This window comes from Mastigoproctus giganteus, chromosome 14 (genome assembly GCF_048544385.1).
Source record: "Mastigoproctus giganteus isolate SK-2022 chromosome 14, ASM4854438v1, whole genome shotgun sequence".
NCBI lineage: Eukaryota > Metazoa > Arthropoda > Arachnida > Uropygi > Thelyphonidae > Mastigoproctus > Mastigoproctus giganteus.
This window is the reverse complement of record NC_143588.1, coordinates 54,890,750-54,904,904: the sequence shown is the minus strand read 5'-3', so window position 1 is coordinate 54,904,904 and position 14,155 is coordinate 54,890,750. Positions and strand designations below refer to the sequence as shown.

The 14,155-nt window shown below is 37.1% G+C and overlaps 1 protein-coding gene across 1 annotated transcript in view; it reads left to right on the top strand.

The window, feature by feature from the left end:
• chb (CLIP-associating protein) overlaps positions 1 to 14,155 on the top strand; it is a 1,004,436-nt gene that overhangs the window by 692,595 nt on the left and 297,686 nt on the right. Inside the window, exon 22 of the mRNA XM_090388867.1 lies at positions 5,692 to 5,787. Within this exon, the coding sequence (XP_090244993.1) occupies positions 5,692 to 5,787 (96 nt within the window). The remainder of the gene's footprint in view (positions 1 to 5,691; positions 5,788 to 14,155) is intronic.

Genomic DNA, 14,155 nt, shown 5'->3' with positions numbered 1-14,155 from the left:
TGATAAATATACAAAACAACAGAGGACCCAATACCGAACCCTGTGGGACTCCACTAATAACATTTGTCCACGAAGAGCAGCACCCATTAATTACCACCCTCTGTCTTCTCCCACTCAACCATCCTTTTTATCCATTGTAGCAACTTACCCTTAATACCATTCTGCTCCAATTTGTACAATAGTCTTCCATGCACAACAGTGTCAAAAGCTTTCCTGAAATCCAGATATATGATATCAGAATTATTTTTTCATCCAGTTCCTTTGTAACCACATAATGTCCTATCAAATTTGTCAGACAAGACTTTCCCTTAACAAACCCATGCTGGGTCTGAATTATTACTGCAGTCTTGTCTAGATGATCCTGCAATGCATCTTTAACCAGTGACTCCATTATTTTACCCAGAACAGAAGTTAAATTAACTGGTCTGCAATTACTCATGTCACCCTTCGATCCTCCTTTCTTTGTGAATTGGGGATACGTTTGCACATCTCCAGTCCATGGGGACCTCCCCTGAGTCCAAGGATGCTCTCATAATTATGGCTAAGGGTTTGCTTAGTTGCTTTGCCGCCTCCTTTAATATAACTGGATAGATCCCATCCATCCCAGGTGCCTTTCTTATGTTTAACTTCAACAATTTCTCCTCCACTTTGCTCTGTGTTATTACAAAATCATTAAGCATCCTGCTACAATTTGATAACCTTATGCCATTTTCAAACCTTAATAACTCCTCATGTGTGAATGTAGATGCAAAATACTCATTCAGTTTGTTTGCTATCTGAGCAGGATCATCAACAGTCGAATCATTGATATCAAGTGGACCAATCAGATTCATCCCCTTCCTTTTAGAGTTTATATAAGTAAAGAAATCCTTGCTGTTTTTCTTAGCATCTTTTGCCAAAGATTTCTAGTAATCTGACTTCGCCTGCCTAACCTCCTTACATGACCTGATTACATACTAGCTTATATCTGCCATAGGCTTCTGAGTCGCTTGATAATTTATATGCATCCCATGCATTTTTCTTCTCTGTCACGAGTCTCGTTAGTTCATTTGATAACCATTTAGGCCTAAACCTTGAACAACATTTCTTAATAGGTATGAAACTTTTAGTAGCATCCACGATTAATTCCTTGAATGCTTCCCACTTGGAATTTACTGTTGGTAACATCGTCAGTTAGCGCCTCCGTAGCCAGGTGAGAAGGAGCAGCAGCGTGTAGCACACGCTTCTTGGTTAGACCGGGGTTCGAGCCCATCACCACCAAATACGGAGGATGCGGAAAGGTCAGGGAATGACCACCGCGTATCCCGGAGCAATATGGCCTTAGTTGCTAATGCTCCTAAAAACCAAATAAATAACTAAAATTGTCAGTTGATCCCACTGTACAGAATTTATAAACTCTCTGAGACCAATGTACTCACCTTTACGGAAGCAAAAACCCTTTCCTTTACCCCCGATGGTAATTATATCTTTAAGTAAATCCCACATCAGTACACTGTGATCACTGCTGATAACCAGATCAAGAGTATTACCCTCTCTAGTTGCTTCTCGAACATGCTGCTGTAAAAAACAATCATCCAGTAAATCCACAAAAGTCTTACTAGTGTGTGAGTGACCAACCCACAAGTTCCAGTCAATATCTGGGAAGTTAAAATCCCCCATTATAAGAAATTCTGATTTACTAGCCCACTCTATTTCTCTCTCGAATTGTTCATGGTACTCATTCGAGTCATTAGGCTTATAACACATTCCTACTCTTATTTTTGCTTTCACAGTGCTTATGTCACACCAAACTGACTCAACAGTGCACTCTTCATCTGTATCAACTGGATGCACTTCTTTTGATTTTGTTTTTCTTAATTAACAGCCTAACACCTCCTCCCTTCCTATCCTGTGTCTATCCTTTCTGTACACATTGTACTCCCCAAATTCCAGTTCTGCATTCCTTATATCAGTGTTTGAAGCAGATTAGTGACGTCAGTTGTTGAAACCTCAAGCTGCAATTGTTTAGCAGTATTAATGACTGCTTCTGTTTCATGTTGAAACAGAACCGGTATAATGTCTGCTGGTTCTTGAAATCCTTCAAAAAATTATCAGTAAACTGACAACAGAGTTTATTCCAAACACCCTTCATGTTCTCTGTAATTTTGTCCCAGGGTTGTTTTATTACTTTGATGATTGCATCTAAAATATGGAATTCTTTCCGAAGTTCTTTAAATGTTGGACCTCCCTGTTTCCATCTGCCTGAACAAATAAATGCACGCATAGTAGAATGTATTCTATAACTACATGTGTGGTTTGAAATGTATTTATGAATATTTAGCATTTATTTATTGCAATTAATGTTCATATATTTTCGTTTCTGTTGATACTTGATATTTGGGGAAAAAAAAAAAAAAAAGAACTGATAAACTGTGGAATTCGTAATGGGGGAACTGACTGTATATATATACAGGCATACCTCGGTTAACGTTACCTCTGATAACGAAGCCTCGATATAACGAAGTCCGCAATTTCAAGCCCCATTTAACATAAAAAAATATTCCATTTTTGTTTAATCACCTGAAATCTAAACAAACTGAACAAATTACGGAAACCTTTGGGGCTTCTCGTGGTTGGTTCGAGAAATTTAAAAAACGGGCCAGGATTCATAGTGTAAAATTAACAGGAGAAGCTGCAAGTGCAGATGTTGAAGCTGCAAATAAGTTTCCAGAAAAACTAAAGGAAATAATTGAACGTGAAAATTTTCCACCAAATTTGGTGTTCAATGTTGACGAAAGCGGTTTGTTCTGGAAACGGCTACCAACAAAAAGCTTCATTTCTATTGAAGAAAAATCAGCTGCTTGGTTCAAAACAGCCAAAGACCGTTTAACGTTACTCTTTGGATCAAATGCCTCTGGCGATTATAAATTAAAATTGTTATTAGTTTACCATTCAGAAAATCCGAGGGCGTTAAAAGGTAACATAAAAATGAATTTACCTGTAATATGGAAAGCAAATAGAAAAGCGTGGGTTACCAAGGAGTTATTTACTGATTGGTTTGTTAACTACTTTTGTCCTGGAGTAAAACAGTATTGTCAAAAAAACAAATTTGAAGAAAAAGCTCTTTTGTTGTTAGACAATGCTCCGGGACATCCTACTGATCTTAACACGTTGGACACATGCATTCCTGTCAAAGTTGTGTTTCTTCCAGCAAACACAACTTCCCTGATTCAACCATTGGATCAGGGAGTAATAGCATCATTTAAAGCTTATTATCTGCGTCGAACTTTAAGCAGTTTAACTGAACTAGAGGATAAAGAGGAAATGACAGTTAAAACTTTTTGGAAAAACTACACCATTAAAAACGCAATAGAAAGCATTGATAGTTCTTGGAAAGAAGTCACTAAGAAATGCTTAAATGGAGTTTGGCGCAAAATATGGCCAGAAGTTGTACTAGAAGAAGAAAATAACATCCAAGAATTAGAAATGAAGTTATCCAGATGGCTCAATCAATAGGTTTCGAAAATGTCGATGAAGAGGATGTTAGAAATTTATTGAATGCAGAAGATGATGGTTTTTCAGTGGAAGATTTAGAAAGCCTTGTTAGCAACGAAGACAAAGATAGTGAAGGCGAAGTTAAAGAAGTACCTGCCGAAAAAGTGTTAACAACCAAAGATTTAAAAAGGTGCTTAAATGATATTGAAAACGTTTTAAATTTTTTTTAGTGAAAATGATCCTGACTTAGGAAGAAGTGTTATAGTTAAGCGATCAGTGTTAAATGCAATAACTCCGTATAGGCAATTCTTAAATGAAAGGGGAAAAAAGCATAAACAATCAACTTTAACCTCATATTTTAAAATGTGATTTCACTTTGTATGTAAGTTGACTGTTTATTTAATAAAACTTTTCTTTGTTCGAAAAAAAGCTTTTCATTTTCTTTACGTAGGAACGTATCCCTATTCTGGCCATAGTATTTTTACCTCTGAAAACGAAGTTTCGCTTAACGAAGTAATTTCGTGGAACGCATCCTATTCGTTAATCGAGGTATGCCTGTATATATATATATATATATATATATATAAAACTCCATTTGGCACCTATAGCAGAAGCCAGCTTGTCCATACTCTGCTTATGCCATCTATTTCACACTAATGCAGCCATAGTAGTAAGCAAAGAAGTCATTATTCACCAGAAATGAGAGCTCATGTTGTAACATCCAGAATATTGCCCTTTAAAGAAAGTAATTTCGGGTATGATTTGCAGTTATTTAGAGTCATGTTCTCAGGGACACATTCTAAAAGTCAGAAAAGAATTTTATCATGTATATTGCAAACCAAAAGTCTCAAATAGTTCCCCATATTTTATAACAATGAAATAGCACGGTATGCCCTAGGATCAGATGTCAGCTTTCCATGTTTTTGTGTAATCTTCAGTAATGCTATCTTACACACATTTGGGAAAACTGCTAATAAACATTTGTTAAAAAGGTTTAACAGAATATTAGGATAAAATTTGAAATTTATAATCACCATATTTTCAGCAATGCCTGGACATTATTAAATTTTAATTTTGCAACTGCAGTTGATAGGTCTGTCAGAGAGAAAAGTTCAAATTTTGAAATCACCAACATAGGAACTATTATCCTGAGAGATCTTACCCTGATCAGTATTCTCTAATTCTAAATCATCTGGAAACAAATGCTTAGTTATAAATTCACTTATACTATACCAATCAACTGACTCAACTTGACCAGATCTAACACTATAGTATACATAGTTTGATAGTATGAACCAGAGCTGTAATGCTCAATACGTTCTACGTTGATATCAATATTTGTAAAATAGAGAAGTTTACCTCCGTATAATATGCAGAACACTTCCGTATGATACTCTCCAGCAATTAAAATGAAAAAATCAAAAATCTTACATTACAGTAAAAAATAATTACAAATCAATCTAATGCAATTAAAAATTAAAGAAATTTAACGAAAAAAATTGCAAAACAAACAATTTTCCTTCTTTTTTTATCTTGTTCAGCAGCACCAGAATAATTATCATTTCATGCCGTTAACAAAAAACATACTTTTTTATTTGGTGTCCAATGTAATTATACCAGACTATTAATTGCAGAAACTGTCAATTAAATTACATGAGAATTTGTTTTGTAATTTTTTTTTTTTTTGACTGATGCTGCATAAGCTCATACACTTGCTTTCTTGCATCACATGCCACCACTACTACTTATTCAAGATAGTGCAATTTCATAGTAACTCGTGAAGGTATTCTCAATATGAGATATACTTAATGATGCCAATTTATAAGTGCTTAAGTAGTTGACTACATGCAGAAATGATGCAATGAACTCTCTATTAGCACTCCATTGCCTTTGCTATTAGAGTTCTGTGTGTGGCATCTAAAAGTGTATACAACTGTACTCTTGCTCCTGACCATTCTGCTACGTATGAAACTTAATGACACTGCCTATGATATCTATAATAATGACTGTGAAACAAATAGGAGTTATTTATTTGCTTTATTTCATAGTTTAATTGCACACCACTGGATGTATTATTCTTTAATCTTTGATTCGCAATTTACACTGCAGATGCAAATACCATTTTTACTCTCATACAAGAAGCTTCATTATTACAATAATTTAAATTATTTAAACTAGGTGAAAATTTTTATTTTGTTGTTATTATTTTTTGAATAGCAAGAACGGGTCCAAGATTAAGTGATACATTTAATGCTGTTACCTCTCCGGAACGGACAATTCGTTCCAGGTCAAAAGGATCCTCCCAGTCTCAGCGTAAGTTTTGGATGTTTATTTGTAATATTCTTAATCATTGCTACTGTTGTATTCGGGTAGTGATATTCTTGATCATTGCTACTGTTGTATTTGGGTAGTGATATTCTTGATCATTGCTACTGTTGTATTCGTGTAGTAACTTGTCCCTAATGCTATATTGCTGAAATTTACATGACAGTTTTTCTTATAGAGCAGTATCAAAAGCTTTACTGAAATCTATCTCTATATGATATTAGAATTACTCTTTACATCCAGTTCCTTTGTGGTGACCTCATACATTGAACACGCACCACTGCATCAAGCATGTATAATCTCTGAAATTAGTCTTGATGCTTTGCACCCAAATTGCAAGCACTCTTTAACAGAGGATTGCACAAGAGAGAGATAGTTGCATATTTCTCTCTCCACTTAAATAGTGCTATACATAGCAGTGTTTGTGTAATGATTTAATTCATTGGTCCACGTAAGCACATGTTGATGTTTACATACATGTACCTAACCTATAATGCATAAAACAGGAAAAAAAATTACCTTTAATTGTATTGATAATCTTGGAAAGGAACTCATTGATTTCAGTCTATGATGATAAATTCAATGCTTATCAAAGTTCCTCTGCCCATAGAGTTTTCATGTGATTTTATAAATTAAATTAGCAGCAGTTAAGAATTTTTCCCATTTGATATGTATTAACCTCTAAAGTAGAAAAGCTAATATAGTAAATTATTTACAGTAGTTCAGTATGCCAGTATTTCATTTAAAATACCTGCTTCAATAGTAACACTATTGTAACAGAAATTGTAAGATATATTTTCATAACAGAAAAACACTTATCTGTGCCACCATTAAGTATAATCTCAAACAGGTTATAACATTGACATAATTCAGAGCAGTGATATGAAATTTCTTAAAATTCTTATTTCAAATGATGGTCCTTGAATGTGGAAAATTGTATTCATAAGATTTCTAAGAGCATACCTTATGAGTACAATAGACTCCTATTTCAGCAAGTAAGGGTCATTCCGCCATTATCAATAACTATGCTTTGAACTGGACAAATACAGAAACTGTATCTGATTGACACAGAATTTATAATGTGTGCATGTTTAAGAATATATCATTAAAAGATTTTTGTTATAAGCAGTGGATAGTTAATATGACTGATTAGTTTTGTTGGAAATGGCCATTTATGATCTGTTGTGGTTTGTATGCAGTGGGCCTTCAGTGTCTGTTGAGTTCCTAATCTATTGTTGGTTCTCTTATCCATAGTTCTGTCTCATCTGTCATTTGTATATATAACTCCCAATCATTTACTAGGAGAGCAGGAGCTAACATTGGGGAAATTTCGTTGAAATGGAAGACAGAAACCTTGGACTTGGTGATTAGCATTAGTAGAGGCATATGATGCAAGAAAACAAGCTTATGCAGCATCTGCCAAAAAAAAACAAAAAAAACCCCCTTCCCATTTCACCATCCATTCACTCCAAAAGTTTGTCCAGTTCTTCCTTGAATTTATTTAAGCTATCAACTTCCATAACAACAACAAATGAAAGTTTGTTCACGCAATCTACTACCCACTAGCTAAAGTCAAATTTCTGCACATCTGTACCACAACTGTCTTTCCTCAAATTGAGTTTATGCCCCGTCAGGTTCATAATCTCAGCAATAGGAAGAATCCCATCAGCATTGAGCCTGCTCAAACTATTCAAGGCCTTATACACCTGTCAGATCACCTCGCAGGTGATCTGACTGAGTCTCCAGACACTGCAATTTGCAGACTTAAGCCTTTCGTAGTAAGAGCACCCCTTTCTTCCATTCACCAATCTTGTTGCTTTTCTTTGTACTCCTTCCTGAAATGAGGCCTCCAGACCTGTATGCAGTACTCAAGGTTTGACCTGACCATACAAAGGGACGATCACCTTGTCTCTGCTAGCAAAATTCCTGTATATCATTGACAAGACCCCATGACCTGCTCTGGCAGCTCTGCACTGCTCAGAAAATTTCATATCTGACTGCAGAATTACCCCAAATCTTTTTCATTTTCCACTACCCTGAACGTAGTACTACACAGTTGGTACTTTTCTCTGAGGTTACTTCTACCCATATGCAGTACCCATTTGCCAGTGTTAAACTTCAGTTGCCACCCATCTGCCCAACTTTTCTAGATTCTGTTGCAGTAGCATACTGTCATAAATACAAACTACTGAGGAAAATTACTAGGCTTGTCCTCAGAAAGTTTACATTTCGCTGTGTTATCAATCACTGGAATAAACATCTCTGAGTAGTCAAGATTGACAGTCTCAGCAAGGAACAGCTAGATTAGTACCCTTTGGCAGCAGTAACAAGGTTTGGATGAATGTAGTTATTTGAACAAGCTTTTTGTTTTTTGCTGATTCACAAAAAAGATAATTTTTTTGCTCGTTTCTTTTCTTTTCTTTACTAATTCATTTGGTTGTGAATCATCAAGCACTGATATACACAATCAGTTATGGAAGTGAGCTTGCACAAATTATTGTGGTGCTTGGAAATGGTCCTAAACAGGCCTTCAATATTGATGAATCAAGGCTGAAGAAAATGTCCAACATAACTTTAATCGTGAAGTGAAGGAAGAGAAGAGCTTGCTAAGTCACAAGCTGTCTAAGAATCAGCTAGATTCATCTGGGAGGTGATGCTGCTTGGTATTTAAAGTTGAAATCGACACTCATTTGCTACAATACAAACCTAAGCACTTCAAATGACTTTAGCTTTCTTTGTTTTGGAAATCAATGAAGAATGGATTTTACTTGATCTTCATTGCTACAAGGAAATCCTGAATGAGGCGAGAAGGCTAAGGTACACTTAACTGAAAATTCCTTTTGTGAAGGAAGAGTATGCCTCCAGGAATTGACAAATCTCAGCTTACGGATATTAAGTTACCAGTATATTGATTGAGGGTGATTCACCCTTTAAGGAGTAAATTAATATGCACAGTATATGTCTAAATTAATAAAATTATTGGTAAGCTATTTTTATTGATGTTTATCCAAAAATCGGTTTAGTCTTCAAGTATAACTTTGCTAAAACCAGTTATCAGTATAACTCATGAGTCTATTGCCCAGTATTTGGTGCGCAATCTACGATGATCTGCTACACCTTGTATCTCAGACATTTGCCAGTTTGGAACTTGTAAGAGGAAATTGAAAGAAACTGAAGTTCAAAACTTAAAAATATAAAGTTTATCACCCCATGTTGTTTCAAAGTTTAAATGAGGATGATCCAGACAGAAGATTAAAATTTGCGAAACATTTTTTGGCCATGAGTGGTATACACCGAAAGGACAGAATTCGTGGGATGCCTGGTTCCTGGGCAACGCGATGCTGTCACTCCTATTGCTAGTGGACAAACCCACTGCTTGGCAGGTATATAGGTGCACTGCATTCACGTAAACAGTAATTCGATGTCAGTATGGATAAACATTATGTTAGCAGACTTCGAAAGAGAGATGATAGTGGGTGCACGACGCATGGGTCACTCTACTGTTGGAGGTGGTACAGAAATTGCACTATCCCCCGTTCGACAGTATCAAGAGTGTATCGGGAATACGGCATTTCAGGAATAACAACTCATTGTGGGCAGAGCAAAGTGGTGGATGAATGTGGCCATCAACTTCTGTCTCACATTGTTTCAGCCACCCGGAGAGTGAAGTGGCACAAATCACCCCCAACTTCAACAAGGTAGGTGCCAGAAATGTCTCTACCAAGACCATCAGGCAATCATTATTAGCAGCAATTGCTTATGGGAGCCAACAACCCACCAGACTCCTGTTGCTAACACCACGACACAGGACTCAATGTATTGGACCTTGGATGATTGGAGATGGGTCTCTTGGTCCGAAGAGTCCCGTTTCCAGTTATTTTGAGTGGACGTGAGGGTATGTATCTAGCAGAAACTGCACAAAGCTATTCACCTGTCATGTCAAGAAGGAATTGTTCGGGCAGGGGAATGTTTAACTGGCACACGTTCAGACCTCTTGTATGTCTAGATGCATCCCTTCATGGTCATTTTGCACCCACAGGCAATGGACTCTTCCATCAGAACAATGCACCTCTTCGAGGAGCTGTGGTGACTAGAACATGGTTCAAAGAGCATTCCCAGATTTTACCACCATGGAATGGCCTCCCCATTTGCCGGACATGAACCCTGTGGAGCAACTTGGGGATGCTGTGGAAAGGTCCATTCTAGCTTTGGATCCTCCATCCAGGAATGTGATGGAATTATAGACAATAGTGCAGCAAACATGGATGGAAATACCTGTGGAACGCTTTCATGAGCTAGTGGACTCAATGCCTCGCCATCTGACTGCCCTTAATTGGGTGAAAGGTGGGCCTACTCATTACTAGGTAGGTATCCCATGATTTCTGTCCACTCAGTGCATACCAAAATGTCAATGATAATGTTTTTTAGACTACAGTTAAACTAAGTGGAACTGTTAATTACCATAACTGTGTTTATTGCTCTCTTAATAATCCCTGTTTATTTTTTAACAAGGATTTGAATTCTCTAGGCTTGACAGGCTGGGCTGGGATTTGGACAGATCTTCTTAGACATTTTTCATTTGAGGAAACCTTGACAGGAGAAAGCTACCTGAGACTGCTGAAAAACAGAATAATTCTGTTAATGCAGTCCAAATTCAATTTTTAGCATTTTTTATGCAGGGTGGTGTAACAGCTCACTTTGCTGAAAAAATTGTTTCCAAATTCTTAGAAGAAAAGAGTCCATGGCAGTCAATTGGATGGGTGGGTTCCATTGAATGGCCACCACACTCTCCAGATTCGACACCCTGTAATTACTTTTTGTGGGGTTCCTTAAGGATAAAGTATTTAGTAATAAGATTTGTTTTTTAGTTTGTGTGTGCCTTTTCTATTCTGCTAGCATTAATTAAACTGTATATTTAAGTGTTGTTATTTACAGCGAAAGGGGTGTCTTTGCTTATGGACCACCACTCTATATACTTATACAGCAGGCCCTCGTTATAACGCAGTTTGCTTTACGCTGATTCGCTATAACAATGTTCTTGTATTATAACCATATCTGACTATAACACTGTCACAAATTACTATAACACTCTTTTACAGATTGAATTTTTGGCATATTTAACAAAATCGTTTCATTTGGTGGAGCGATAGCTTGAAAATGAATAGTAAAACAGCATTAAAATGTTTCCCATGCCGACTTGAGAAAATTTTCCCACGCTCAGTGAAATTTTCTCACACACTAATTTAATTGCGTACAGTGACTTGTTACGTAGTTCCAAGATCAACATTTTAAAAAATGATCAAGTAATATATCTTGTAATATTTACGTTATATGCATTTTTCTGAAGTCTGGTCATCACTCAGTACAGTATTAGACATCGTGTGTAATAGACAGTTTACTCAAACATTGTATCATAATGCAACCAATGCAGTTACATTTTCGATGAGTTAATAATGGCGGACAAGAATGAAAAAGCAACGTCTGGATGCAGTATGAAGACTACAAATGTAAGAAGAAGACTGAGTTTGAAAATTAAATTAGACGTTTTGAAGCAAATTGATTCCGGTCAACGACAAGCAGATGTGTGCCATAATTTAGGACTGGCAAGTTCAACTGTAAGAACAATTATAAAAAAATAAAAAATTAATTTTAGCAGCAGCAAAGACAGCTGTTCCTCTGCAAGCAACTAGGGCTAGGCCGGCTATTAGGATTGAAATGGAGAGACTTTAACTAATTTTATTGAAGATAATATCCAATGCAGAATTCAGTTAAGTTAAATATTATTTATATAAAAAAGAGAGAGAGAGAGAGAGAGAGAGAGAGAGAGAGAGAGAGAGAGAGAGAGAGAGATTAGCCTGTATGATGATCTGAAGAAAACTCACCAAAAAAAAAAAAAAAAAAATGTGGAACCATTTAAAACTAGTAAGGGCTGGTTGAATAGATTTAACATCCAGAGAGAAGCCACAAGTGCAGATCAAGGACCTGAAACTTTCAAAAATGAACCTGTTAAAATGATTAAAGAGGGGTAATTAGCATTAGCATTAGTAGAGGCATATGATGCAAGAAAGCAAGCTTATTCAGCATCAGCCCAAAAAAAAAAAAAAAAAAAAAAAAAAACACACACACCACTCCCATTTCACCCCTCCGTTCGTTCGAAATACCTGTCCAGTTGAGCTTTAAATTTGTTTAGGCTATTAACTTCAACAACAAGTGATGGAAGTCGGTTCCACCAACAACCACCTGCTGGCCAAAGGCAAATTTCCGCACATCTATCCGACATCCGTCCTTCCTCAATTTGAATTTATGCCCTCTGAGGTGATTATTCTGAGCAAGATGAAGAATCCCATTGGCATTGAGCATGCTCAAACCATTCAAAGCCTTATACACCTCTATCAGATCACCTCGCCGGTGCCTAGTCTCCAGACTCTGTGATTTGCAAAACTTAAGCCTTTCTTCGTAAGAGCAACCCTTTGTTCCATTCACTAATCTTGTTGCCCTTCTCTGTACCCGTTCCAGCAGCTCTACATCCTTCTTGAAATGAGGCCTCCAGACCTGTATACAGTACTCAAGATGTGGCCTAACCAATGCCTTATACAAGGGAATAATCACCTCCTTATCCCTGCTAGAAAAATTCCTGTATATCATTGACAAGACACCATGAGCTACTCTTGCAGCTCGTCTGCACTGCTCAGAGAACTTCATATCTGCCTGCACAATTACCCCCAGGTCCTTTTCATTCTCCACCACTGTCAGTGTAGTACCGCAGAGTCGATACGTTGCTCTGGGGTTACTGTTTCCCATATGTAGTACTTTACATTTGTCAATGTTAAACTTCATTTGCCACCTCTCAAGCCCATCTGCTCAACCTTTCCAGATCCTGTTGCAGCAGCATAGTGTCAGTAGTGTCCTTGACAACCCTGCCAACCTTTGTATCGTCTGCAAACTTGGACATTAAGCTTGATATACCATCATCAATATCATTTATAAATACAGAAAACAATAATGGACCCAACACTGAGCCCTGAGGGACTCCACTAATAACATTAGTCCACGTTGAGCAGTGTCCATTGATTACCACTCTCTGTCTTCTGCCACTCAACCATCCCCTTATCCATAGCAGCAATTTGCCTCCAATGCCACACTGCTCCAATTTGTGCAGCAGTCTTCCATGTGCAACAGTATCAAAAGCCTTTCTAAGATCCGAATATATAATATCAAAGTTATTCCCTGCATCCAGTTCTTTTGTGACTACATCATAGTATCCAATCAAATTGGTCAGGCAAGACGACCTGCCCTTAACAAAACCATGCTGCGTCTGAGCTATAACTGAATTCTTGTCTAGATGATCCTGCAGTGCTTCTTTAACCAGTGCCTCCATTAATTTACCTGGAACAGAAGTTAAACTAACAGGTCTATAATTACTTGTGTCAGCCTTTGATCCTCCTTTGTGAATTGGGGTTACACTTGCACATCTCCAGTCTATGGGTACCTCCCCTGAGTCCAAAGAAGCTCTCATAATTATGGCTAGGGGTTTGCTTACTTCCTTTGCTGCCTCCTTTAATATAACTGGATAGATCCTATCCACCCCAGGTGCCTTTTTTATGTTTATCCTCAACAATCTCTCCTCCACTTTCCTCTCAGTTATTACAAAATCATCCAGCTCACTGCCAATGTTTACTTTACCTAATATGTGTTATACTTCTCAACAAGTTTTTAACATCAATGAAGCAGGACTTTTTTTGGAAACAAATGCCTAAGAGAAGTTTCATATTGAAAGAAGAAAAAAAACATGCCAGGTTACAAAGCGGCCAACGATCGGTTGACCTTATTGTTGGGTGGTAACGCTGCAGGGGATTTAAAATTAAAACCCCTTTTAGCCTACCAGGAAGAGGGCCAAAGTACAACCCAAAATTGACACATTTTTCATGATTAAATCAATTAAATTCATGATTTTAATTGCATTTTAAGTTTAACTTTGATATGTAAGTAGTTACCACATAATTATATACGTATGTAATGCAGAATATTTTATATAAAATATTAAATGTTAAATATTTTTACCGACATTTGTGCTTCTTTTCACTACCATTTATTATTGATTAGGAAATATCCTATGGCACCGACCGAAACTCACAAATACATATGTTACCTTATGGGAATGCAGGGAAAGCAGAAAAAAAAAATCCCGAGTTACCCTGAGAGAGAGAGAGAGAGAGAGAGAGAGAAAGGCGCCTCCGTAGCCAGGTGGGAAGGAGCAGCAGTGCTTAGCACACGCTTCTTGATCAGACCGGGGTTCGAGCCTGTCACCACCAAGTACGGAGGATGCGGAAAGGTCAGGAAATGACCACCGCATATG